At 50.2% G+C, this 27,961-nt stretch overlaps 1 protein-coding gene across 1 annotated transcript; it reads left to right on the top strand.

The window, feature by feature from the left end:
• Window positions 1–5,890: 5,890 nt before the first annotated feature.
• SDC4 (syndecan 4) lies at window positions 5,891–26,832 on the top strand. The gene is made up of 5 exons (XM_012780337.2): window positions 5,891–6,016; window positions 19,043–19,181; window positions 20,326–20,372; window positions 21,154–21,352; window positions 24,732–26,832. Exons 1-5 carry the CDS (start codon window positions 5,951–5,953, stop codon window positions 24,881–24,883), a joined length of 603 nt encoding a protein of 200 aa, XP_012635791.1. The 5' UTR covers window positions 5,891–5,950; the 3' UTR covers window positions 24,884–26,832.
• The last annotated feature ends 1,129 nt before the right edge of the window (window positions 26,833–27,961 follow it).

Below are 27,961 nucleotides of genomic sequence, written 5' to 3'. Positions count from 1 at the left end.
GCACAATAAAAAGTGCCCTGCACATTACAGTTTACATACAGCTTTTGTCTACATGACTTCATCTTATTTCCTCAGCAGTTCCAGGGAGGTAGATCTACAAATTTTCCCATGTTACTGATGAAGAAACTGAGGCTCCGAGAAGGAAGTGACTCACAGCACTCAGTTGGGGTAGGGTGGGTCTTATCAGCTGGAATAATCGAAATTAAGAAACGTTTAGAGTGTCTGTCTTTCCACTCTGACCTCCCTGACCTTTCCTTTACACAAGGGGGGATCAGGGCACTGGTTTTCTGTGTTCTGTGCCTAGGGATCAGTGGTCTTCCTTATACAATCTCTCTACAGAGGGCGGATGATGCCGGGCATGCCAGTAGGTGGCTGGACCTCTGAGTACAATCTTCTCTTAGTTTCCAAGGGGGTTGGTTCCAGGATTCTCCTCAGATACAAAAGTCCAGGGATGCTCAAGTCCCTCATATAAAATGGCGTAGTATTTGCATATAACCTATGCAACCTTCCCATATACTAGAACTTATCTCTACATTATTTACAATACCTAATACAATGTAGATGATATGTAAATAGTTGTGTTTTATTTATTTATTTTTTGAGACAGAGTATCACTCTGTAGACTGGGCTAGAGTGCTATGGCATCAGCCTAACTCACAGCAACCTCAAAAATCCTGGGCTCAAGCAATCCTCCTACCTCAGCCTCCTGAGTAGCTGGCACTATAGGCATGCGCCACCACGCCCAGCTAATTTGTTCTATTTTTAGTAGAGACAGGGGTCTCACTCTTGCTCAGGCTGGTCTGGAACTCCTGACTTCAAGCGATCCTGCCACCTCGGCCTCCCAGAGTGTTAGGATTATAGGCGCGAGCCGGCCGTAAAGAGTTGTTATACTGTATTTTAAAATGTATGTTATTTTGTTATGTTGTCATTTTTTATTTTATTTTTTTAATATTTTCCATCTGCAGTTGGTTGTATCCACAGATGCAAAACCTGTGGATAGGGAGGGCTGACTGTAGATGTTGTTGTTTCTCTTGAGTAAAGAACTCTTTTCCAGGTTCCTTTGATTACTAAGGGCTAAAACACTCTGGAGAGGAAGGAGGGAAGGGAGATATTCTCAGATAGTTGCCTCACCCCTTCAAGTTTTCTTTTTTCTTTTCTTTTTTTTTTTTTTTGAGACAGGGTCTCACTGCGTTGCCAGGGCTAGAGTGCTGTGGCATCAGCCTAACTCATAGCAACCTCAAACTCCTGGGCTCAAGCAATCCTCCTGCCTCAGCCTCCCCGGTAGCTGGGACTACAGGCATATGCCACCATGCCCAGCTAATTTTTTTCTATACATTTTTAGTTGTCCAGCTAATTTATTTCTATTTTTAGTAGAGATGGGGGTCTTGTTCTTGCTGAGGCTGGTCTCGAACTCCTGACCTCAAGCAATCCTCCCAGAGTGCTAGGATTATAGGTGTGAGCCACTTACTGCTCCTGGCCCAGATTCTTTTCTTAAGGAGTCTTGAGTGAGGCATGTTTCTTTGTAGTTGCCAGAGCTGGGCTGAGACAGAGAAAATGCCTATAAAGTTGCCAGCCCAGAGCTTGGCATACAGTAGATCCTTAGCCTACTATATAACCAGAGCTATTGTCCACTAATTAGGGAGTTGCTTAAAAGCAAGGCTAGTGTCTTGTTCACCAGGATTTATCACAAGGCCTCTCATATACAAAATGTCCATCAAATGTTTGTTGGATAAATGACCAAAGGTGTGAATTGCTATGCCTAAGCCTCTAAGGAAAAGCATTCATACAATTATCCATACGACAAATATTTACTGAATATTAACTTGTGCCAGACCCTGGGATGCTAAGGATATGTCCATGAACAAGACATTGTCCCTGCCCTCATGAAACTTACATCTGGTGGGAGAAACATGGTAAACAAGTAAAAAGATAAATACATGATGTCAGGTGAGGAAAATGTTATGACAAAAAAATAAAGCAAAGCAAACGGAAAGAGGGATTGGAGGGGCTATTTTTAGAATTCTTCAAAATACCTCCAGTGGATGCTGACTCACAATGTGGGCCTTGGTTTGCCTGTCTTACAATGGGGGTACTGTTGGATTGAAGGGGTGGGGAGGACCCTCTGAGTCTAGTATTCCCGGTTTCTGTGGTTATGCAAGGCAGTGGCTGGATATTCCATGGCCTCTGGAAACTCCAGGCTGTCATTATCTGGAACTGGAAAGAGATTTGCATGAAGTAAGGGTTGCCAACCCAGAGAAGGTTGGCGCTATTCTGGGAGAGAAAGCCCCACTGCCCAGTCCCTCAGCTGTTCTGAAAATGGTGATGTGATTACCTGTTAATTACTGTGTGTGAGGAGCTACTGGTGAGGGGAATAACTCCTCCCTGATCATAAAAATAAATAGCATTTTCATGCTAGGTATTGTGCTAAGTACCATGCTCTCAGCAGTCTTACAATGTTTAGGAACTATAATGACCCCCAAGTTACAAATGAGAAAACTGAGGCACAGAGAGGTAAAGTGTCTTATTCCAGGTCACACAACCCAAGACTGCAGTATAGATCTTTCGACTTAGAAGCCGGTGCTCTTAACCCTTAACTAATATGAGGGGAAAAGGGGTGTCTGCCCAAAGAAAGTGACAGATGGAGCACTAGAGATCTCAGGGCAGGGAGAGATGACAAGGAGAAGGTGATGGATTGGGGAAGGCGTCCAGGAGAAGGGGGCATTTAAGCACAGGATTGGTTATAACATCTTTGTTTTGTTGTCTCTGGATGTTCCATGTGTGCACCCAGCCTCAGTTCCCTCTGGCCTAGGAAGTCTGTGAAAAGGGGGAAGGACACCTGCCCTTTTGTTGTAAGCTGGCTCTCGGTTCCTTTTTTATTTTTTTAAACTGGTTTCTTAGTGAAGTAATGTATCACTCCGTTTTTACATGACATCCTATTTCTAATGGACTTTGGTACTAACATACCAGTATAGATTTGGGAAGGAAGAATGTGTGGAAGTGTTGTTTTGTTTATTTATTTACTTTTTCTCTTGGGAAACTCTCATTCTGTTGCCAGGGCTAGAGTGTGGTGGTGTCATCACAGCTCACTGCAACCTCAAACTCCTGGGATAAAGTGATCCTCTTGTCTCAGCCTCCCAAGTAGCTGGGACTACGGGCACAAGCCACCATGCCCAGCTAGTTTTTCTATTTTTTGTAGAGATAATCTCACTTTTGCCCAGGCTGGTCTCAAACTCCTGACCTCAAGCGATACTCCCATTCAGCCTCTCAGAGTGCTAGGATTATAGGCATGAGCCACCACACCTGCCCTTAAATGATTATTTTAAAACGATGTACTCCCTGGCACATTTTTTAGTTGATAGCTAACATTTTATATCAACAGTTTGTTTAGATAGTTGTAAAGATTGTAATTTCCAGCATATTGCAAATTTATACACTGAAAAATAAAACAGTTACATCACTCTTTTAAATGTATCCAGTTGAATTAAATGCCCTGGCAATTTGATACTTGCAACCATCCATTTAAAAAATACATGAACAACATATTCTCTAAGAGTTAGAAATTTTGAATAATTTCTTTTTCTATTTGAACTCAAATTTCCCCTCCATGTTCCACCACAAAATTTTATCATAATGTATTTTTTTATGCATAAGAGGCTTAGTGATGACTTTCTCCTGTTTCTCTGCTTAAAACTATTAATGTAAATCTAATTTTTATTGCTGGGCACTGTGGCTCGAGCCTGTAATCCTAGCACTCTGGGAGACCTCGGGTGGATTGCTCAAGGTCAGGAGTTCAAAACCAGCCTGAGCACGAGTGAGACCCCATCTCTACTAAAAAGAAATTAATTGGCCAACTAAACACACACACACACACACACACACACACACATATATATATATATATATATATATATATATATATATATATATATATATATGTAAAATTAGCCAGACATGGTGGTGCATGCCTGTGGTCCAGCTACTTGGGAGGCTGAGGCAGGAGGATCGCTTGAGCCCAGGAGTTTGAGGTTGCTGTGAGCTAAGCTGATGCCATGGCACTCTAGCCTGGGCAACAAAAGTGAGACTCTGACTCAAAAAAAAAAAATTTAATTTTTATCTTACTTTTTGTGACTATAAGATAGGTATTAAAATTTTTCTATAATTACAATTATTGTTAGGATGCAATAGATCAAAACAATGTAAATATATTACAATTTTTAAAATTCCTACAACAATTTAAAAAGCCTGTCCTGGCGCAGTGGCTCACACCTGTAATCCTAGCACTCTGGGAGGCCAAGGCGGGAGGATCGATCAAAGTCAGGAGTTCGAAATAAGCCTGAGCAAGAGTGAGACCCCGTCTCTACTATAAATAGAAAGAAATTAATTAGACAACTAATATATATATAGAAAAAATTAGCCGGGCATGGTGGTGCATGCCTGTAGTAGCAGCTACTTGGGAGGCTGAGGCAGGAGGATCGCTTGAGCCCAGGAGTTGGAGGTTGCTGTGAGCTAGGCTGACGGCAGGGCACTCACTCTAGCCTGCACAACAAAGTGAGACTCTGTCTCAAAAAATAAAAAAATAAAAAGCCTTATTGAGGTAGAACTAGCATAAAATAAACTGCACATACTTAAAGTATATAATTTGACATAAGTATATGCTCATGAAACCAGTCCTGCAAACTTTGATAAATAATCATTAAACAGAAAAAGTAAAATTTTATTGGAAATGCCTGTCTTAATGAGGTGGAAGGGGCAATTTTTCCTCTCCAATTAGTTCACTTAAACCTGGATAAAAACTTGCATGAACTTGCTTATGCTAGAATGAAATAGATTTTGGCAATAATTTTATTCCTATTTTTAATTTTTTGTAGCTATCAAGCAGTAGTTGTTTTTTTGTTTTTTTTTTTTTTTTTGAGACAGAGTCTCGCTCTGTTGCCCATGCCACGCTCAAATGCCGTGGTGTCAGCCTAGCTCACAGCAACCTCAAATTCCTGGGCTCCAGCGATCCTCCTGCCTCAGCCTCCCAAGTAGCTGGGACTACAGGCATGCGCCACCATGCCCGGCTAATTTTTTCCATATATATTAGTTGGCCAATTAATTTCTTTCTAATTATAGTAGAGACGGGGTCTCGCTCTTGCTCAGGCTGGTTTCAAACTCCTGACCTGGAGCAATCCTCCCGCCTCGGCCTCCCAGAGTGCTAGGATTATAGGCGTGAGCCACCACGCCCGGCCCCTCCGTTTTTAAATGGTTGAAAAAAAGTCAAAAGAATAATAATATTTTGCGACACGTGTAAATTATGTTAAATTCAAATTTCAGTGGCCATAATAATATTTTATTAGGACACGGCCATGCTCATTCCTGGTATTCGGGGCTGCTTTTGAGCTAGGACGCTCCAGTTTGAATAGTTGCCACACGGATTGTGTAGCTCGCAAAGCCTAACCAAGCCCAAAAGATTTAGCCCTTTACAGAAAAGTTTGCTGATCTGTCTTAAAACTACCTGTGTTCACGCCCCATTCCGAAAGGCTTTCGTATGCTCAGAGGGGAGCGCCCCCGGTTGGAAAGCGCTGGTCTAAACCGCAGACCCTGGGCGTTTCCTTCGCGTCCCTGGGCCTCAGTTTCCCCAACTATAAAATGGAGCTAGACGCGGCGATCTCTGTGGGCCCGCCTAGCAGTGGACCAAAGACCTGAAGGGGTGGGAGGTCCCGGAGGGCAGCTCTAGGGGTTGACCCGGAGCTGGCCGCGCGCGCGGGGCGAGTCCCTCGGGGTTTCCAGCGCCGCGGGCGGGCGCAGCGCCCCGCAGGCCCAGGTTTCGCGGGGGAATTCCGGCGGGGTGCGGGCGGCGGGGCCGGGGCGGGCCGCGGCGGGGCGGGGCGGGGCCGCCGCCTTTAAGACGGGCCGCGCGCCCGCCCGGGGCCACTCGTGCAGCCGCGCGCCCTCTCCGCTCCGCGGCACCATGGCCCCCGCCCGCCTGCTCGCGCTGCTCCTGCTCCTCGTAGGCGCCCCCGCCGCCGCCGAGTCGGTAGGCGCCCGGAGGTCCCGGGGGTGGAGGGGGGCGGATCGGTGCCTCCTTTGTTCCGCGGAGCCTGGGATTGGGGGGCGGCGGGGGGAGTTCGAGGGGCTGCGCCGCCTCCAATTGGACACCGAGGCCCGGGAAACTTTGTTGGAAACTTTGCTCCGGGGTCACAGGGAGGCTCCCGGGTGGCTCCGCCGCGCGCCGTGCGTCCCCAGCCTGTTGCTCTTCCCGCCTCCCCTCGGCTCAGCCCCGCCGCGGGCTCCCGGCTCGGACGTGACTAAGCCGGTGTCAAGGCTTCAACCCCCACGCCCTCGTGCCTTCCCTGGTCGCAGCGCCAGACCCCCTCCTCGCCCTCTGGGCGCCCTGAGCGGGCAGCTGCGGAGTCCGAGATGGCCCGGGCCTGGGGGCTGCGTGTACTCGGAAGGGGGTGGGGTGGGGCTCTCCTTCGCGCGCGGGGGAGTGGACCTGACCTCGGTTCTGGCCCCGGCCCTGCCATTGACTTGTGACTTAGGGCAAGGCCCTGCCCCTTCGGAGTCTCTTTCCCCATCTGCACAAAGGGTATGGGGGAGCGGGGCAGGAGGTGACTGCTGCTGCTTTAGGGTTCCTAGAAAGTTGGGGACTCTGATCTTTCAAGGGCAGAGGGGAGGGATGGTTTAAGCTCAGCACTCGGCCAGGAGTTGAGCTTCTGCTTTCTGCAAGAAGAGCACTTATTCATTTTTGCCGAACTTCAGATGGGAAAGTTGAAGTGCCCACCTTGAGTGGGGTGAAGAGGGCTGGGGGCAGGGAAAGCCTCAGGGAGCCCAGAGAAACTTATCCTTCTCATTGTCCGCTGGTCCCGCAGAAGCTCCATCCATCCTGGTGGGAGGCAATCATCTAGGAAATTGGGGGCATGGGAGTTGCTGGGAAAGGTAATCTCTCCCCCCTCCCGCCTCTGCCTCCCCCAGCCTGGGCTCTATGTCCTTTAGCCCCAGTTTTTAGGGGCTGTGAGTCCCTGGAGTTTAATCATTAATGTTAATTTATTTGAAAGCCCTAGAGCTCCTATTCCTCAGACCTTACTTGGGGGAAAGTTGATTTGGCCTGGCCAGAGCTCTTGTTGAGGAATGGATGAGACCCTGAGCAATACCACCCAGCACAATTCCAGGCATGCTGATAGCAAACATTTAGCTCTTTTGGTGTGCCTGGCACTGTTCTAAGAGCTTACTCATGGCTCCCTCCACGATCTGAATTCTGACCACTACCCTGCTGTTTACTGTTCTTAAACTGGTCCTGAGGCTAGAGAGGTTAAGTAAGTTGCCCAAGGTGACACCCCTAATAAGGGGCCGAGTCAGATCCAAATTTAGGCAGCCATGTCTCCAAGTTTCTGCTTTATTTTAACTTCTAGCTGGCTGTTGTTCCCCATCCTGGATAACTGTAGACTAGTTTAGCGTCTGTTGATATTGTAGTCTGGAAGGCCTCAAAGAATAATGAGGTGGAAGGAAACAGAAGCCCAGAGGGAGGTGATGGCTTTCTCAAACCAAGGGCAACCAGGACTAGGACCCAAGCCCTCCGTCTACCCAGTGCAGTTCTCTAAATGAGTCCCTGAAGGATGTGTTGGGGTCAAGCAGTTGGGGAACCCTCTGAAGGAACACTGCCTGGGCAGTGTAACAAAAACGAGGAAAGAGGGAGGAAAGAGCCTAGCGCGGTGGCTCACGCCTGTAATCCTAGCACTCTGGGAGGCAGAGGCAGGCAGATTGCTTGAGGTCAGGAGTTTGAAACCAGCCTGAGCAAGAGCGAGACCCCTTCTGTACTATAAATTGAAAGAAATTAATTGGACAACTAATATATAGAGAGAAAATTAGCCGGGCATGGTGGTGCATGCCTGTAGTCCCAGCTACTCGGGAGGCTGAGGCAGGAGGATTGCTTGAGCCCAGGAGTTGGAGGTTGCTGTGAGCTAGGCTGACGTCATGGCACTCACTCTAGCCTGGGCAACAAAGTGAGACTCTGTCTCAAAAACAAAAGAAAATGAGGAAAGGACCCAGGTGGTTGCTGAGGTCACCATGGACAGTCACATGTCAGTCTCGGCTCAGGGCTGCTGAGCCTGCAGGTGCATTGGGGTGAGTAGCAGACAGCTGTGTCCCAGGGGCAGTCAGAAGGATGTGGTTTGGGGGAGAGGGGTTGTGTCAGTCCTAGGTAGGGTGACCCATCAGCTGGGGGAGATGTCAGCTCTGGGCAGCTGCTTCCTGAGAAAGGTTTCTCATCCTGACCTTAGCTCCGCACTTCCCGACAATTCGACATTAGTCGCAGACCTCCTGCCTCTAATTGGGGCACAAGACTTCCCCTTTTGCCCATCCCCCTCCTCCTTAGATTGTGGCTGGAAAAATCAGACCTAGCCACAAGTTGGCTTAGGCCAAGGAAATGATCTGGTCTGTCCTTTTCATTTGGCAGGTGGAGAAAAATGAGGCTAAGGGAGAAGGGCTTTGCTAGCAGCAGTTATGATTTATAAAGCACTTTCCATATACCAGGGCCGGTGCGTTTTATCCTTACAAAAATCGTAGCACTTGGGGATCATATTATGCCCACTTTCCAGATGAGAGAAGCAAACTGGTACCGCTTTGAGGTAGCAGAGAGCATCTAGACCACCAGGATCTCTGAATAGTGGCCCTCCCCTTTTGTGTTGCCTCCCTCCCTCCCCCAGTGCCACAGGTTTTGGGAAGGGAACCGAAGCTGAGTACCCAGCTGCCCTCTCCTCTGTTTGGCGGGGCTTGCCATCCTAAACCAGTTCTTCCTGTCCAGCTGGGAGCATTCCCTGATCCGCCTTCTTGCCACTCCCTCTCTGGCCAATTAAAGGCAGCCTTGTTTTGGGAACCCCCCCCCCCAAGGTGTTGCTGCCCAAGGGCATGGCCCACCGACTTGGCACGAGGCCTAGGCAGTTCTGGGGAAGTATCCCCCACCCATCACATGTATTTCAGCTGAAAGATATTTCTGATCTACTTGAGAATTGTCTTGATTGCATGGAAGTAGGGGTGGTGGCGGAAGCCTATGGGGTTCTAGGACCGTTGAGTGACCTGTGAGTGCTCTTGAGACATCTCAGAGCCCAGAGAGTTACCAAACACCCAGGAAAATATTTGGGCCGTGCTTTGGAGGGCTCTGCGAGGTTGGGAGGAGGTCCCTTTCCCTCTCTGGGGTGACATCCCCCATCTGTAAAGTGAGGGGTTCAAGCAGGATGGCCTTTCCAGCTCTGTATTTGATTAATAATTAAGTACCTCCTATTCAAAAGGGGCTCTGGAAACCATAAAGACATCGAAAGTATTCCTTTCCTTGAAGAAACCTTATGGTTACTGAGAAAATTAGCTCCACCAAATTCTGAGTCCCACCCCGATTTCCACCCGCTTGCACCCCGGGCAGGAACTCTGCTCTCTTGGTTATAGTGAGACACCTGTCCCCTGGTGAATTCTCAGGAAATGTTTGTATGAATGAATAAGTTCATGCAAGTGACTTCATTCTAAAAGGTGCGTAAAAGTTACTGATTACTAAAATGAATGTCTCTCAGCGATACTGTGAGGTGGGCACTATTATCTCTGTTTTTACAGGAAAGCTAGGGGCTTGTCAAGGTCAGAACCAGATCTGACTGATAGGCAAGGTGTCTGTCTGGTTTGAGCATGCTCAGAGAATATACTAGATAAGGAAATCTGCTTGGTTTGAAGGTAGGTAGATACTTTGGGTCCTACTTAGTTAGGCATTGCTGGGTGACCTTGCGCAAACATGCCCTGTCTCTGGGTCCATGTCCCCAACTCTAAAATGAGAAAGTTGGACCATTGCCTTATAGGAACCCTTGATGAGGGGAGTGGACCTTTCTTGGCCTCCTTGGTAAAGTGTATAAACAAGTCCCAGTCTCAGAAGAGAGGTGGGGGATGGAGTGAGGGGACATTCAGCTCCTGCCATCCCAAGCTCCTAGAAACAGAGAGCTTTTCCAAGGACTTGGAGTGCTGAGGAGGCCTGAATGGGGAGCTGGGGAAGCCAGGCTGGGCTCCCAGCCCTAGTGCCCCGTTGGGAGGAATTGGCTCCTCACTGTCCTTCAGTCTCCTTGGACTGAATGGGCGGGTGTGATTTCCAAATGAACGCTTAAATTGGGGGAGGGGGCTGGATAGGGTTCTGTGAGTCACTACAGACTAGCGTTGCCTGCCTGAGTCACCCATTTCCTTGCAGCCTCTTGGCTAATAGGTTAGATAGCTGTGTGGTGGGGGTGTTGGAATGGACTGAGAGTTTTACCTTGTCCCGTGGGAGTCAGTGTCTTAGTGCCCAAGGCCTTGAGGGGACATACAGGAAATACTTGTACTAGGCCTGGAACATCCACAGCCCCTTGCCTGCGTGTGGACTTTGACATTGGACGGGGTGCAGCCAGTCCTGAAAATTGGTCTTTAGACCTCTGCAGAGCGGGTAGTACTTTTCCCCCCACTTAAAGTAAAACTGAGGCTGCATGTGGCCTGAGTTCCTAGAGAAAAGCTGGTACAGTTCAGATTTGATTTGACCCCAGGATTCTTTGCTATTTGTGACGCCCACTCTTGCTTCTTGGGGCTGGCTGGAGGGCACTGAAACATTGGTTTGGTGTTGGCAGACCTAATTCCAGAGGTGTTAAGTCCTCCTCGTACTAGCTTCGTGACTTTGGACGTGCTACTCAACCTCCTGGAGCCCCAGCTTCCTGGTCTGTTAAGAAGATGGTGACCATTGCGGAGAGGCTTGAAGGAGATGACAAAGCTGCAAATAAAGGCACCTGGTATAGTGCCTGGTAGGGGGAGGTGTTAGTGACAATTCCCTTCCTTGCCCGGGCCACATTGATGCCAGGTAGTCCCTTGAGGATTCCATGCCCAGGACCCCAGGAACGCTTTTGCCCCTCCCCCATACCTAACCGCACTACTGGGAGGTGGGAAGGGAGGAGTCTAGGGCGGGGCCAATGGAGGCCAAATCTCCTATTTGTTTATCTTAGAAGTGGCTGTTTGCTAATTATCGGACTGGTTTATATTTAAACTAGAACCAGTTCCTGGCAGCCCCACCTCCTGCTAGGATCCTCAGGGCCCCAGGCTGAGCAGCAGCGTGCTGCTTGGAGCGAGAGGGGGCAAGGGCACTGGGCCACTCTGGACCCCTCCCTGGACCCAGGGCCACCCTCCTGTGTTGGAGAGGCAGAGTTAACAATCTGACGGAGGCTGAGCAATTGCAAATAGCGCTCCGGGCTCTGGGGGCCGGAAAAGGTACAGTGTTGTGAAAAGCCAGTTTCCACACATTTTCATTTCATGGTGCCCTGGAGAGGGAGGAGAACACACGTGTCAATGGTTGATCTGAATTAGCCCTAGGAGAACAAGAAGCCTGATGTCTTGGGCTGGTTTGTCATTAACTAACTCATCTGTGACCTTTGGGTGCATTCCTGTCCCTCACGGGGCCTCCCTGGCCCTGTGTGCTGGAGGCTGGGTGGCGGGACGGTGGGTGTGCTTCACAGCCAGAAAACTCTGTCCCAGTCCCAGCTCTGCTGCTCACCCAGGGACACACACAACGGTTAGTTAATAAGTCACTTTGTTGATGTGAGCCCCAGTGTCCTCTATAAAACACCTGTGTCACTCAAGGGTCATAATTGGTGTTTGGCAAACTTGTAAAGTGCTGGCTTAAGTTTAGTTTATTATTAGTGGCTAGACAAGGGTTCTTAACCTGGCCAGAGGCTGGCTCTGGGGAGGTGGTGTCTGTGCACACGTGGTAGCCTCATGGCTGCAGTTCTTGCGGTTCATACCTTTTCATGCTTTTCAGAGTGCTCCAGGACTCCGCAAAAGATTACTGTGATCTTACCAGTTCTTTCTAGCTTCAACTTTATACAGTCGTCATTCCCCCCTCCCCACTTCCTGCCCATCTCCCTTCCCCCTTTTCTCTTCACCCCTCCTTTGGGCCAGACCCTCCTATTCAGTCCCCCCCCACTCTGTCCCCCCACATCTCCCCCTCCCCTGTCCTTCGGCAGGCCAGGCCAGGCGGGCCAGGAGCTCCGCCGCTCCAGTTTTCTCTGGCACAGTAGAAGAGGCTGCTAGTCAGGTGACACCTGGGTAATGGAAAGGGGAGGGAGAGGTTGGGGTGTGTGGAAACAGTGACTTGTTGAAGCCTAGCGGTCGGTGGCCAGGCCTGCGGGGACTGGCTGTACCACTCAAACTTCTGGGCACTGGGGCAGGGTGGCGAATGGCAGGGCTGGTCACCCGGAGCGGAGCGGGGACGCTCCTTGCCTCGGGGAAGCCCGGCTGAGAGCCATCTGTGGGACAGACTGACCTGGTCTTCGGGCTTCCCCCAGGTGGCGGGGGAGCCCGGGAAGGGGCAGGAAGCCAGCACCCAGGGCTGATCTAATCAGCCGAGACAAGGCTGCAGGAGACAAGGCTGCAGCATAGTCTCTGACTCTGCGCTGGAGAACACAGGAGGCTTGTTTACGTCCTGAGAGGCTCCTTGGCCCGTAGGTCCAGCAGGGATTTCGTATCCGCTGCCTAGATTACAAACCCCAGCTTCAATGCACCTCTGTCTCTGAGGCCCTCAGGGAGCCAGCTCCCTCCCAGCTGTCTCCACCGGGTAATCGGAGCAATGCCCAGCTTGGTTACCAGGCCTTGGGACAGAGGGAGGCTTGTCTCTTTGAGACTGTCTTTTATGAGTGGGGAAACTGAGGCTCAGAGACGAATCACCAAAGATCACCCAGGGAGTTAGTGACAAGAGTGCTAGATTGGCTCCTGGCGAGATGTCCAGAGACTCCAGAACCGTCTCGCCATTTCTTGCTGGCACCCAGGGTCCTAGAGTCCTTGCTGTGGGAATGAGCTGCCCTGAGGCTTGGTGAAAAGCTGGTTGCTGGCAGTGCCAGGCCTGGCTGTCTCTAGAGTGATTGTGTTCAGAGTAACCCGACCTTGAAGCGACATTTGAACCCTCACTCCACCCCCCACCCCCAGACCTGGCTTAACCATTCAGTTGCCAGAGCACCGGACCACAGATTGGTGTGTGGTTTCTTTTTACCTTCTAATTTTTTTTTTTTGTCCCTAAGGTAAGTCAGGAAATACTCTGGGGATCCAGGTCCCCAAGTATTAATAGAATTTCAGGTGTTTCTTGTCACCTCTGTTTGCTCTGGCTGGGAAAATAAAAATAGTCTTTCCTCTGCCTCTGTCTGCTTAGGACAGGTATTCAGAGCTGTGTGACCTTCGGCAGGTCTCTGTCCACCTCTGGATCTTTTTTTTCCCCCCCAAAGTCTGAAGGGACCCAATTGGTTGTTGCAAAGTCTCAGTAGCACAATAATGACCCACTATAGGTTATGTTATGTTCCTTTTCAGTTCGTTAAGCACTTCCCTGTCCACCGACCAAGTTCTTTCCAGCAGGGGAGCTGCTGCTTTTTCCCAGGTTTCCCACCCTTTGAGCACTAATCCCCTTAGCCAGAAGGAAGGCAGGTGGGTGTTAATAATAGCCACTACTCATTGAGCACCTGCTGTGTACCAGGCCAAGTGCTGGGTCCCTTGCACACACTAATGCATTTCACTTAATCCTCGTCACCCTGCAAGGTGCTACCAGCCCTGGTTACAGAAGAGGAAACTGAGGATTTAAGAGATGAAATCGACTCCCGGCTCATATAGTTAGGAAGTGGCGGGACCACAGTTCTGCCTTTATGAACAGCCGCTCTGGGTGGTAGAGCCCTGACTGTGGCCCCCAGGTTCTACTCTTTCTGGGGAATGTCTGGCCCTTTAGAAGGGAGGGGGGAAGACAGTGACGGTTCGTCCTGCTGGGGATCTTCTGCCTGAATCACTCTGGTGGGTCCAGCAGTTGGAGCCTGGAGTACTCACCGCCCCCGCCAAATTTGACTTGCTCAGTTATTGCCCTTCTGGTCTGGCATCCTGAATGGAGGGTCAAGTGTGTCCCTGACCCTGCCTGCCCTGGGGAGGAACCAAGGACTGCTCGTTAGTTCACAGTTAACCAGGCCCTGACCTGAACTCCTCCCTGGTGCCCCAGCCAAGTTTCTGTTCCTTTGTTTAAGCAATATCGCTTTCACCTTTGTTTACTCCTAGACAGGAGAAGGGGTGCCCTGGAGCCCTGGCTGGGTGGTGTGTTGTGGGCTGGCAGGTTAGAAGTGAAGAGTGGGTGGCAGCAAGAAGCCCTGGTTGTGGTTGAAAAGATCTAGGTTTGGCTCCCAGCTGTGTCGCTTTCTAGCTGTGTGATGAGTGGCTCAGCTCAAATTTCATTTCCTCATCTGCAAAATGGGTAGAGCCCCTTACAAGGCTGTTGTGCCAATTAATTGAACTTATATAGAGAAAGAACCCAGCATGCTGCCGGGCAGATATTGGATACTGCTATTAGTCACCTGTACTTTTCCTGGGGTGACAGAAGCCATGGGACTTTGGGATAAGGTTGGTGGCCCTTTCCTGTTTTCATGCCTATAGCCTAAGGATGAGATGGGTAGTATAACTGGAGTGACAGCTACTGCCTGTGGATTTGCTGAGACCCCTAGGGGCAGCCAAGACCTTAGAATGGGAGGGAAGACAGTTCTAGCCTGGGAGCCAGGAGACCTAGGTTCTAAGTCCAGCTTGCTGCCAGCTGCTTAGGTGACCCTGGCAAAGTCCTTTGTCTAGTTCTAATCTGTTTGCTAGGTTATAAAATGAGACAGTTGGGCTTGGTGCCTTAGATACCTTCTGTTGGCAGGTGTTTGTCCCTGTAGGACAAAAGAGCACCTACCCTTCTTTTCCCTGGCTAGTCTGGGGAAGAACCTGGGATCTCTAACCCCCCAGGCACCAATCCCAGGTTCCCACCAGCCATGGGTCCTGCAGGGTCTGTGGGACCCAGGCCCACTGGCTTTTTTAGTTAGTTAGTTTCTGTTGTGTGTCTGAAAGGGACAAAGATGCAGGGAGACCTGGGGGCCCGGAGAGGGTGCCTGTGCATGCCCACACATGTGAACACATGTGCCTGGGCAGGGAGGGGGTGAGCTGAGGAGAACAGACCACATTCTTAGCTCGGAGCAGGGCGGCGTCCCTCTCTGGTCAGGGTTGGGCCAGGCTGCTGGGTGGCCTGGTTCTTCAAAGCCAGCCCAGACTGAATGGGCCTTGTCTGAAAAGGGGTGGGGGTAGGGAGGGCTGTTGGGGCCTTTCCAACCTTTACAAAAAAAAAGGACAACTGCCCACAATCCCATGGGGCTTGCCCGGCCTTGCTGGTCTAGTCCTAAATGGCCCCTGCCCCCTTGGGAGTTTCCCTCCAGGCAGAGGTCATGGGTGGAGAAGGGGCCAGAACAGGGCAGAGTCTGCCTCCAGCGCCCAGGGAGGATTTAATCCCCTGTGTACTCCCACCAGCACTAGGAGCTGGAAGAAGCCAAAGCTTCTTAAAACAGTGCCTTGTCTTGCTTTAGGAGAGAAATCTGCTCATCTAATGCAGCATTTGAAGACTGTCCTTTTAGAAATCTGAAATAGGGTCTGAAATCCTGGCTATGCTGTTGGTCCCCAGTGTGACCCTAGAGTACTTGTTTATCTTTTCTGGAAACCTGGTATAAAGATGAAGGGCTAGGGGGCCAGGCACGGTGGCTCACACTTGTAATCCTAGTGGTTTGGGAGGCCCAGGTGAGAGGATCACTTGAGCCCAGGAGTTCGAGACCATCCTGGGTAGTATAGCAAGACCGCATCTCTACAAAAAATTAAAAAATTAGCCAGGTGTGGTGGTACCCACCTGGAGTCCCAGCTACTCTGGAGGCTGAGGCAGAAGGATCACTTGAGCCTAGGAGTTTGAGCTTGCAGTGAGCTACGATGATGCCACTACACTCTACCTGGAGTGACAGAATAACACTCTGTCTCAGAAAAACCAAACAAAATAAAAAGAAGACTTGGGGACGACCAGTGCTTACAAAGAGGGCTGAGTGGGGAATAAATCTTGTTTTCAGCCTTCGATTTGCCAGCTGACTTGGCTGCAAGATCTTCACACTCCACCTTTCCTCTCAGTCTTTATCTCTTTAATGTAAAACGGAGGTAGGTAGTAACAGCCAATCAGGTGCACTAATCCCATGGGTTGTTCTGAAACTCTCTTTAGCACTTTCACATACTAAAAGACAGGCTGGGTGCATAAACAACATTCCATGGCTTGGGAGGGGAGAAGGTCTCAGCCTGCCCCAGTGATAGAACCCTGGCACCTGACTTGAGGACTTTGAACCCTGCAGGTCAACAAGTGGACAGAGTACCTTCTTTCCCTCTCCTGGCTGGTTTTGACCCCCACTTAACAGGGCTTCCTTCTCGCCTGTGGTGGCAGCCCTGTGTACATGTGTGTTCACATATGTGTTTGTATGTGGTTAAAAGCCCGAGTGACTCATGCCTGGGTTCTGGTCCAGTGTGGCCACTTTCTTCTGCCTGTGTGGACTTGGACAGTGACTTTATCTTTCTGAGCTTTCATTCCCATCTCTGCAAAAAAGGGTCTATTAAGAGGACCTATAACATGCTCTGTGCTAAGTTAAGGCCTGTCACTTGGAGCCCCGGAGGTCTTGTGGCTTCAGATTCTGGGCCTGAGGCAAATTTGCAGCTGGAGATGGGGGTAGGAGCCCAGGGCCCCCGCCCTAGGTGTAGGCACTTGCGCAACTATGGAGGAGCCTTTCTCCTGCTTTGCCAAACCAAAGCCACAGGCACGGGCTGTGGGATGTGGGCTGTGTGCGGGGGCTGGAATTCCAGCGGCTAAACAGCTCCTGATTCCGGAGTCATGAAGTCATCCCTTACCAGGGCTTAACCCCTTCTGGCTCCCCGCCCCCGTGTGTGCCAGGCGTTCCGCAGAGGTTCCCCGCCCCCAGGGAGAGAGTGATGCCTGCCCACTGCTTGCCTCCCTGCCTGACCCTGCTCCCTTCCGGGAACCCAGCATCCTGTCCCCTGGGGGTGGAAGAGAGGGCTTGAGAGTCAGGTTCTGCCACCGTTTGTTCCCGCTTCTCCCCAGAAGCCAGGGGCCAGGGGTGGGGGGTTGGGGGGTGTACAGGAGGAACCTGGCCTCTCCTGCAATGACAACAGCCTTGTCTTAGGGACCGATGTTCCTTCTCAGACACCCTCCTCCTCCATGTCACTGGCAGTCCCAGCTGGGTGAAGGGCAGCCCGGGGAAGTCAGAGACAGACCTGGCGGCTTTCCACTCTGAGCTATGTAGCAAACTCACTGTGTGACCTTGGGCAAGTCGCTGCCCGGTTCTGGGCTCAAATTCTCTCAAATCCTGTGAAAGGGGAGGACAGGAGCTTCCTGGGTCCCCAACTAGTATTCTGTGATTCTAAGCAGACCCCCACCTCCTTGAAGGCATGGCATCTGGAGAAGATGAGCCTGTCTTGTGGCGAGGTGGGGTGGGGAGGAGGTGTATTGAACTTAATTTAAAAAAACCCCAACTCTTCTAGGAAAATAGTAGGTACTTCAATAATGTTTGAATTAATCAATGAAATGGTAAACCTTGCTCAAGGCTGCTGTTCTGTGGGCAGACAGAAGCCTGAGCCCAGAAGCTGGAAGAAGGGTGGTGGGTGTCGCAATGTCTCCTGCACTCCTGAGGGGGTTTTGTTTCCCACTCCACTGAGCTTTGGGATGAGCAGAGTAACTGATGTTCTGTGGGGCCCTGGGCGAGTTCTTCTCCCTGGAGAGTGCCGTGGCGTCAGCCTAGCTCACAGCAACCTCAGATTCCTGGGCTCAAGCGATCCTCCTGCCTCAGCCTCCCGAGTAGCTGGGACTACAGGCATGCGCCACCATGCCTGGCTAATTTTTTCTATATATTTTTAGTTGGCCAATTAATTATTTATATTTTTAGTAGAGACGGGGTCTCACTCCTGCTCAGGCTCTATTCGAACTCCTGACTTTGATCGATCCTCCCGCCTCGGCCTCCCAGAGTGCTAAGATTACAGGCGTGAGCCACCACGTCAGGTCTCCCTGGACCTTTGATACTTTCCTTTCGAAAACTGCTTTGGAGGCCAGGCGCAGTGGCTCACGCCTGTAATCCTAGCACTCTGGGAGGCCGAGGTGGGCGGATTGCTTGAGGTCAGGCGTTCGAAACCAGCAAGAGCAAGAGCGAGACCCCATCTCTACTATAAATAGAAAGAAATTAATTGGCCAACTAATATACATAGAAAAAAATTAGCCAGGCATGGTGGCGCATGTCTGTAGTCCCAGCTACTCGGGAGGCTGAGGCAGCAGGATTGCTTGAGCCCAGGAGTTTGAGGTTGCTGTGAGCTAAACTGACGCCACGGCACTCACTCTAGCCTGGGCAACAAATTGAGACTCTGTCTCAAAAAAAGCAAAAAGAAAACTGCTTGGTGAGGGGGGACCTGCAGCTCTGCTGTGACCAGCGGGGTCTCCATGGGGTGGGGGTGAAGTGACACTTATGGGTGCTGGAGTGAAGGGTCTGTAAGGGTGAGGGCTGTACCTCTCTGTGCCCTGCTGGCAGCAGAGGAGATCTGCGGGAGATGTTTGGAAGACAAGACTGAATGCAGGGGTGCACTCTTGAGTGACCAGGTCTGGGCAGCGCCCTGACCTGAGGCTATCTTGGGTGTGGGTGAGCCAGCCCTTCTGCCCCAGCCCAGTGTGACTCAGCTGGGAAAAGTGTCCCGGACCGCACAAGACTAGAGCCAGCAGCCCACTCCCTGCTGTGTGTGACTCAGAACCCTGGAGTACAGTGTCCAGGGGCTTTCCTGTGTGCAGTCCTCACCACCCCACCCCCCATCTGCCAGTTGTGCCACCAAAAGAAAATTATTTCCTCGGATGTAAAATAAGTTAATAGCATGGCTTTAGAGTTATGAAGAACAGGGTCTGGCACATAGCAAGTGCTCAGTAAATGGTACCTAGTGATAGTAATCTGGTCATGTGATTATTAACACCTTTACTGTGTTTATTTGTTCCGAGTGAGAAAGAGACTTGCCTAAGGACACACAGCAAGTTAGGGCATTGTGGGATCCAGGACCCAGGTCTCTAGGGCCTGGCCTGGTCCCCTTCTGGACTTGAATGCCCACTTCACTGGCTTTTGAGGTGTGGGCTGCTTTCGAGTACCAGGAACCTGGGCTTATGTGCCTCTTTTCTTCATCCTAGATCCGGGAGACTGAGGTCATCGACCCCCAGGACCTCCTGGACAGCCGGTACTTCTCGGGAGCCCTACCGGATGATGAGGATGTAGGGGGACCTGGGCAGGAGCCCGATGACTGGGAGCTGTCCGGCTCTGGAGAACGGGGTACGGAGGGGGTGGCGGGCAGGCCTGGAGGGGAGGGTGGCCTCCCCAGCCAGGAAGGTAGCCATGGCTGGGGACTCGGATCTTTGTGTGGATTTTCCTACAGTAATCCACATCTCCTTCACAAAAAAGGGGGAACAGAAGTAACTGGTTTGAGCTTTCCCATCCCTGAGACCCTGAGGAGCAAGTTGTTTGGTGCTTTGAATCCATCTGTAGCTCTGGGTTTTCTGAGCACCAGCCTGAACCCGCCCTCACAGGCTCCTCCTGATGGGGTGAGGGGGGCAGAGATGCGGTTGGGGAGCCAAGAACAAGCCCCTGCTTCAGTGCAGGGTGGGGGTAGGTGAAGGGACTGAGGCCTCTTGAGGCTGGGCCAGGGGCCTGTGGCTTTTGTGGTCTTTTTTTGATTCCCTGGCCCTGGGTTCCAGGCCAGACAGCTACTGAGAAGCAACCCTCGTATGTGCAGGGATGTGTTAATGATTGGAAGTTTGAGCTTTGGAATCACACAATCCTGAGCTCAAACCTCCACTCTGTGTGACCTGAAGCTCAGTCTCCTAATCTGTAAAATGGGGATGATAATGTCAGTACTTCACTGTTGTGGGACTGAGCTGAGGTAAAGCTCTGGGCACATACCAAGCACTCAATTAATGTGTGTTTGGTTTTTTTTTTAAAATAAATTTTATTATGGGATACATATAGATAGTAAAAAGGTTACTTACTGTAGTGGAGTAAATTAATTTATCCATCATCTCACATAGTTACCCAGTGAAATGTTTTATTTTGCAATTGGAGTCTTTCTTTTCGAGCTTTATTCCCTGGGGAATCTTGCTGAAATGCAGATTCTGATTCAGTTGCACTGAGATTCTTCATTTCTAACCAGCTCGCAGGCGTTGCTGTTGGTTTCTGGATCCACACTTGGCAGGGCAAGGATTCGGAGCTCACCCAGCTCACACGTTCCCGTGAAAGGGCCAGAGAGGCAGGTCTTAGGGGCACATTTTACCAGTGAAGTGACTTAGGTTGGGGTCAGAATGCTGGACATTGAGCCAGTTTTGGGCTGGCTGTAAGGTTAGAAGTCCCACCAGCCATGGCTGAAGGGTCATTTGCCTGGAGTAACGGACCTCACACTCACATAGCCATTCTGACCTTACAGATGACTCAGAGGACCCCAAAGCCTTCCCGGAAGTGATCCACCCCTTGGTAAGTAGCTGCACGTTTTTGCCTCTCCATTGCTCCTCTGTAACACACATGACGGGCAGAATAAGTGAGGGGTCTGGCCCCACTCTACAAGAAGGCTTGTTTTAATCTGTGGCCTTGGGCTCATTTTGGGACAAGCGACTAACTGTGGGTTGCAGGTAGACCATCCTCTCTGCAAGGGTAGTCACTGCCAACACTGACTCCTTCTCTCTGCATTTATAGCTATTTTGTTAGCATTGATATAAAATTATTTGTACAGTTCTGTGCACTGCATTTTTCACTCAGAGTGGTCATGAGTATTTCCCTGCATAATTACATGTTCTTGTCATTTTTATAGGCTGCGTAATAGTTCACCTGATTTCCCCTTATCTATGGAAAAGTTGTTTTAATTTTTTGATATTGTAACACAACATCGCAGCAAGCATCTTTTACACACAGTCTCTGATTAGCTCCTTAGGACAGAGTCACCAAGGCAAAATTACTGCCTCAAAGGGCAAGCAATGTCTAAGGTTTTGCCAGATCGCCTCCAGAGCGGTTATTCCAGAATATGCACTGGCCAGCAGAGCGTGGGAACACCTGTTTCCCTGTGCTGTTGGTCACATTCATTTCCCATTCAGGACAGATAATACTAGAAAAGTTGTGGAGAGGTTGTTGCCAATTCCTGCTCCAGGACTGCGTGGTTCAGCCAGAGATGGCAGGACCAGATTCTCCTCCAGGCTGAATGTCCCTGTGCCTCACCCTGAGTCCTTCCCCAAATGCACTGAACGTCTCTTCTCCTTTCCAGGTGCCTGTAGGTAACCACATCCCTGAGGGGGCAGGGCCTGGGCGCCAGGTCCCCACGGAACCCAAGGAACTGGAGGAGAATGAGGTTATCCCCAAGAAGAGCTCACCCTTTGATGGGGATGAAGATGTGTCCAACAAGGTGTCCATGTCCAGCACTGCCCAGGACAGCAACATCTTTGAGAGAACAGAGGTCCTGGCAGGTAAGGCTGGGAAGAGGGCTGGGGTGGGACAGTGCCTGCAGGCAGGGAAGCCTATAGCCCTGGAGGCTCTTTGGGCCCCTTCCTAGTACCCACTCAGGTTGCCCTGGGACATCGAAGGACTTCACCTCCTTTAAGGGGTGGCCCTGACTGTGTACCCTGGTGGTGGGGCCCAGGGAGGAAGAATTGCATATCAAAGGCTTCTAAAGAATAGGCATTGAGTCATTCCCTTGCCTTAAGCCCTTCTTACTTAATTTTCAAAGCACTTTCATAGCCTGGGTTTGGCATCTGGGAGTTAATCATTAAAAGTTAATTTCCCTTCAAAGTCTGGAGGCTCCTTAGAATTCAGTCGGTCTCCCTGCCCCTTGCTCTGTCATTTGGCAGCCTTGCGACTTTGACTGAAAAGCTTTTGAACTTGATGAGCCTCAGTTTCCTCATCTGCAAAATGATTAGGACGATAACATTCCTTGGATTGGTGTAATGAGTCCATGAAAAATAAAATACGAAATAACTTTGCAAACTCTTTCACTTCTAGAGTTGGTGAGAATTTTAAAAAAGTAATAATAATAATAAAATAAATTGAAAAATACTTTGAAAACTCCAACGGGCTGATCCGATTTGTTAGTGTTGTAAGCGGAGCACAAGGGGTACCTTCATGTGACAGAATAGGAAACTGAGGCCTAGAGAGGTTAAATGTTTGGCCTCACGTGAGAGCTCTTGACTGTAATGGGCTGTTGTGGGGAAAGCTTCGTCTCAGGATATTGTCAGAGGGAGCAAGGGAACTCCCTGTGGTTTTATTAGGCTGTGGCTGGGGCCCGTCTGGATGAACCGGCCGGGCGAGTGGTCACCCTGGGCCTGTGCTGGGTAACTCCTGTCTCCTGGGAACCTGCTGCCAGAATGCTTGAGGTATAGGGAAAGGGCTCTGTGCCAAACGTCAGTGTCCTACCTCCATCCAGGACAGATGAAGGATCTCTTGGATACAGGGTCTCACTCTGTCACCCTGGGTAGAGTGCAATGGCATCATTGTAGCTCACTCTAAGCTCAAACAGTCCTCCTGCCCCAGCCTTCTGAGTAGCTGGAACTACAGGCATGTGCCACCACGTGCAGCTAATTTCTCTATTTTTAGTAGAGACGGGGTCTCTTGCTCAGGCTGGTCTCCCACTCCTGAGCTCAAGCGAACCTCCCTCCCCGGCTTTACCAGCGTGAGCCACCACACCCGGCAAGGTTTTGCTTTAATCAAGTAGAGGTTCTGTCACTTTTAAAGAAAAATTTAAAAACCATCGATCTCATCCAAGCGACTGTTCCTTGTACACAGGGGGACTGAGAGCCAGGCTTTGGGTCACGTAGCAAGAGAAGAACTGAAGCCAGCTCATCTCTTTAATCTTCCATTTGAGAATTGTCCAAGTATAAGATCCTTATGTGAAAAGTTACGTTGGTTAGCCAGCTGAGGTGGTTCCTTCCATGCCAGTAACTTTTAAACAGCACCAGGAGCTTCATTAAGTGGTTGCTATTTGCCACCTGATTCCCGTGCTCCTCGCTAGGTCCCTACAGCCACCTGGAACTGAGTCGAAAGAACCTGTCTAGGAAGTGGAGGGTGGGGGAAAAAAAAAAGAACCTGCCCAGAGTCACAGCTGGGAAATGATAGACCTGACACTCGGACCTCGGGCCACAGTCAGCTTTTGAGCTTGTGTTCAACCCTGACCCTGTGGGGAGCCCCAGACCAAGGGCCTTGTGGAGGAGCTGGGGTCAGCAGAGGGAGAGGTGACAGAGATGGGAATGGGATTGACACCTGATATTCCACGTGCTTTTTCTGGCACCTCCCCGGGGCACTCTGTTTGCTCTGTTGCTGCTTTTTCATAGGCTCTTAGCCAAGGAAGAACCTTACTTGGCTCCTCTGTGCCATGCTGCCCCCATTCTGTGCATAGATTTGTGGTGTGTGCAGGGATGGGAAATTAATCTTCTTAGCCTGAGTAAGACCGAATTAGGAGACTCAATCTGCCACAGAAAGGATTCTGCGAGACATCCCTGCCCCTAACAGACAGGAATGAGTCATTCAGGCCACCTGGCCTAGTGGACAGAGCAGACGCTCACCCAAGGTTAGAAGCCCACTCTGCCTGGTGCCCACAAGCCAGGTGCTCCTCTGGGCCTGACTGTGCATGCCATTCATTGAGCACTTACTGTGGTTTAGCCCTGATTCGGGGGCACAGATATAAATAAACCCTAAAGGTTTACTGTTAATGAGTCTTGAATATGCTACGTGCCAGTCACTGTTCTAAGCACTTTAAGTATATTAATTTATTTCCTTCTTAGGACAAATGTATGAGGAAGGTACTATTACTGTCTGTGTTTCCCCGAAAATAAGACAGGGTCTTATATTTATTTTTCCTCAAGAAGACACCCTAGGGCGTATTTTCAGGGGATGTGTTGTTTTCCCCTCAACGCCTCAGCTTGCAGCACGCACAGGATGGCCGGGACCTGACAGGGGGAGCCGACCTGTTGTTGGTGGGGCTGCCCGCACCTTTCCGGTCACCTCTGGGATAGTAGCTGTCACGATGGGGCAGATGAGAAGGGCTGCTCATCTTCTTTACCGCCCCAAGATGAAATGCATGGGTTGTGCAGACCTGCTGCATGGCCACGCCCATCACTATTATTTTCGGGGTAGGGCTTATATTGTGCAAATGCTTAGAAATCCTGCCAGGGCTTATTTTATGGGTAGGTCTTATTTTCGGGGAAACATGGTATTTCCATTTTGCAATGAGAGAGATGAAGGAACTTGCCCAAAATCACACGGCCAGGAAGTGGGAGAAGTGGGCATGGAAACTAGGCCTTTGCCACTGGGTTCTACATGGGAACGTAAACTGTGATGTGTTGCTATCAATAACGTAATAGTATGGACATGAGCACGTTCTGCACATGTGTGTTTGGAATGTACGTGCCTGTCTGTAGCAGTGTGGGCCTGCATCGGTATGCTGCATGCACTTCTGTGCTAAGGACTGGAGGAGAAGCATCCAAGGGGTTCTCCACGGCCTGCCATTGTCCCTGTCCCTGGCTCAGTTGGTGCTAAGCTGTGGCTGAGGGGTGTGGGTGTCTGCCTAGTGTTTGGAAAGAGCCTAGGCTTTGGACTCAGGCAGATGCAGGTTGGAATAGTGGCCTTGCCACTCTAGCCCTATGGTCTTTAGTGACTTCTAATGCCTGGTGACCCCCTTGTCACCACTGAGGTCCTGAGGGTCAAATTAAATAAGGCGTCAACTTGCCTGGTGCAGGCAGTGGTGGTGGTGAGGATGTCTGATTGTCAGAGAACTGACTGGAGTGGGGGGACGGGGGATGTACCCCAGGGTGCCAATGAGTTCTCACCCCCTTCTCTCCTCTTCTCCCTCTCCAGCTCTGATTGTGGGCGGCGTGGTGGGCATCCTCTTCGCCATGTTCCTGATCCTGCTGCTGGTGTACCGCATGAAGAAGAAGGACGAGGGCAGCTATGACCTGGGCAAGAAACCCATCTACAAAAAAGCCCCCACTAACGAGTTCTACGCATGAAGCTTCCTCAGGGGCACTGGCTTGGACTATAGAGGGGAGGGAAGCCGGAGGATTTTGCAGGGTGGACGTTAGGGTAGGGGGAGGTCAACCTAACACCAACTTGTCAGTATCTCCAGTTCTGATTACCTTTTAAGTGTCAGAAGAGACATTATCTTCTACTGTTCTGCCTGGCTCTTCTTGATTCTTGGGGCCTCAGTTGCCCTGGTAGAAAAATGGGTTAAACTTGGCCTTTCTGAAGGCAAGCCTGGGGTTGGATCATTTCCTAAACTTCCAGCTTAGAATCTAGGTCCAGCTTCAAGCCTATACTGAATATGCCTCATCCAGAGCCCCTCTGAAGCCAGGGGGCTGGGGGATGCGTGAGTCCCAGCTGGAGGTCTGTCCCCAGCCACCTTCCTTTCTCCCCGTCACAGCCTGTCCCTCTGCCAGGAAGTGGGAGAAGGATCTAGAACCATCTGCACCTTGAGATGTGTCTGTAAACGGACACGTAGGATCACACTACGGGAGTCTCTGTGGTATACCTTGGGCCATTTCTAGGCTCTTTTAAGTGACTTTTGGAAATCGACCTTTTTTATTTGGGGCTTGGTGGGAAGAGCTGAAAGTTCATGCTGAAATGGATTTATAGAATATTTGTAAATCTATTTTTTAGGGTTTTGTTTTGTTTTATTTTTTGTCTTTTAATGGTTCATTCCTTTGTGCAGAGTGTCTCTCTGCCTGGGCAAAGCGTGGGATGCTGAGATGTTCTTCCCTCTCTTGTACATTTCCACCTCACCTGCTAAGTTTGTATTTAATGGTTTTGTTTTGTTTTTATTTGTTTCTTGGAAGTCAGAGAAGAGCCGGAGACATGATTTTTATTTTTTACTATTTATAGCTTTAGATAGGGCCACACTCCCTTCCCTCTTTCTCTCTTTCATTAAACCTCTTCCCCAGTTTTTTTTTTATACTTTACACTCCTCTGCTCATGACCTTGGCCCTTTCTGAAGCTCCTTCCTCTAAGAAGTAGCTTTTACTGAAACAGTTTTTTAGCAGATCCTAAAATATAATGAAAGGGGCATGGCGGGATATTTGTGTCTGTGTACTTGTAATATATTATTATTCTTCCTTGGTTCTAGAAAAATAGATAAATATATTTTTTTAGGAAATAGTGTGATATTTCCAGTTTGATGTTGGGTGGCTGGTCGAGCGAGTGAATTTTCATGTGGCTGGGTGGATTTTTACCTCTTTCTCTTGCCCTGTTTTCTGGTGCCTTCTCCGGATTGGGCTGGAATAGTTGAGGGTCAACAGTTCTACGCTTTCTGCTTGGGAACCAGCTGGTGTTCTTCAGTTTGCTTTCTCCAAGCCCTAGAGCTGTGCTGTGCTATCCAATACATTAACCATATGTGGCTGCTTCAATTTCAGTCAGTTAAAATCACGTGAAGTTAAAAATTCACTCCTCAGTTGCACTAACCACATTTCGAGAGCTCAGTCACCACGCATGGCTCATGGCTACTGTACGGACAGAGCAGAGAGCATTTCCAGAGGTTGGGCAGTGCTGCTCTAGAGAACTAAACCGGCTCAACATGTCACAGCCTCGACTGCTGGGATGAATCTTGTCTCCCTGAGCTGGGGGGAGCATGGGGGAGGGCTGGTGAGGCCCTGTCATCTGGGACTCACCCCCCTTCCCTGAGGGGAGAGGCCTGGTGGTGGCTTAGCCTGGGTAGGCCGTGTCCCCTCCTACTCTCACTGGCTGGGCTGAGGGAAGCCATCCTCCCTTGCTGTACCAGTGGCTGTTAACTCCCGTGGCCAACCCAACCCAGGGTCCCAGCTGGCTGGGTCCCCTCCTACCCCCAGGGCCCTTCACCTCGGGCTGTGTTGGAGTGAGCACCCCTTCTGTAGCCACCTCTCACACTGTTGTCTGTTACTGATTTTTTTTTTTTTTTTGATAAAAAGATAATAAAACCTGGTACTTTCTAGATTGCCTGCCTTTGTCATTTTGGTTTGTAACAAGTTATCCTTTCTGGGCTCTATACCCCTTGATCTCAGTGGAGCGTGAAAAATCCCCTTGACCAAATCCGCTATGGGGTGCCGGACACAGGGGCGGCGGTAGGGTACATAGATGTAAGAAGGGGCAGGAAATGGCCCGGGGAGGAGGGGGGACATCAGAAAATGCTCCCTGGTTGCTTGTGCAGCACATCGCTCCTGCCTCAGTGTTTTGTTTAGGTGACCCTATGTTTAAAAAACAAACACAAGAATCCTTGAATTAGTTGCCATCTGTAGAAATCAGGATGTTTCTCATAAAAATCCTGACTTCTTGCTTTTCTTGGGGGAGGGGGAATCAATTTGGCAACTGTCAGCCTGCGTGGCAACAAGTGGGAGTTGCTGAGAGGTACCCATCTAGATGTGGGCTCTGCCACGCCACAGTCTCCGCTTGCTTCAGTCATGTCACCTGCGTGGCCTTAGCAGGCACTGTAGTTGACAGGCTCTGAAAATGCCATTGACAGCTCTTTTTTTTTTTTTTTTTGAGACAGAGTCTCGCTTTGTTGCCCGGGCTAGAGTGAGTGCCGTGGCGTCAGCCTAGCTCACAGCAACCTCGAACTCCTGGGCTCAAACAATCCTCCTGCCTCAGCCTCCCGAGTAGCTGGGACTACAGGCATGCGCCACCATGCCTGGCTAATTTTTTCTATATATATTAGTTGGCCAATTAATTTCTTTTTATTTATAGTAGAGATGGGGTCTCGCTCTTGCTCAGGCTGGTTTCAAACTCCTGACCTCGAGCGATCCTCCCACCTTGTCCTCCCAGAGTGCTAGGACTACAGGCGTGAGCCACCGCACCCGGCCCTGCCATTGACAGCTGTTGATCCGCATAATGACCCTGTGAGTTGGGTAATATCCTTGTCACCAAGGGGCGAATTGCTCCTAGCTTGTCTGTGCAGAGATGAACCTTAATTCCAGGTCCTTGGACGTGTTCCCTTGGCACCATGTTGGCAGTGCTTTGCTGGGGTGCGGGAAGGATGCAGAGGATTTGGTAGTAGCTGTTGCAAACCCTCGCATCGTACACCATGAGCCAGGAACCCATTCTCAATGCTTTATACCCGAACCCAT

Source organism: Microcebus murinus, chromosome 16 (assembly GCF_040939455.1).
Source record: "Microcebus murinus isolate Inina chromosome 16, M.murinus_Inina_mat1.0, whole genome shotgun sequence".
NCBI classification, from domain to species: Eukaryota; Metazoa; Chordata; class Mammalia; order Primates; family Cheirogaleidae; genus Microcebus; species Microcebus murinus.
The sequence above is the reverse complement of the archived record's forward strand: the minus strand, read 5'-3'. Positions and strand labels throughout refer to the sequence as shown.

Bases quoted from the DNA above. Each gene is read 5' to 3' on its own strand.
- SDC4 (XM_012780337.2), top strand. From the start codon at position 5,951: ATGGCCCCCGCCCGCCTGCTCGCGCTGCTCCTGCTCCTCGTAGGCGCC. The intron at 6,017-19,042 runs GTAGGCGCCCGG...TCTTCATCCTAG, and splicing joins CCCCCGCCGCCGCCGAGTCG to ATCCGGGAGACTGAGGTCAT. The intron at 21,353-24,731 runs GTAAGGCTGGGA...CTCCCTCTCCAG, and splicing joins GAGAACAGAGGTCCTGGCAG to CTCTGATTGTGGGCGGCGTG.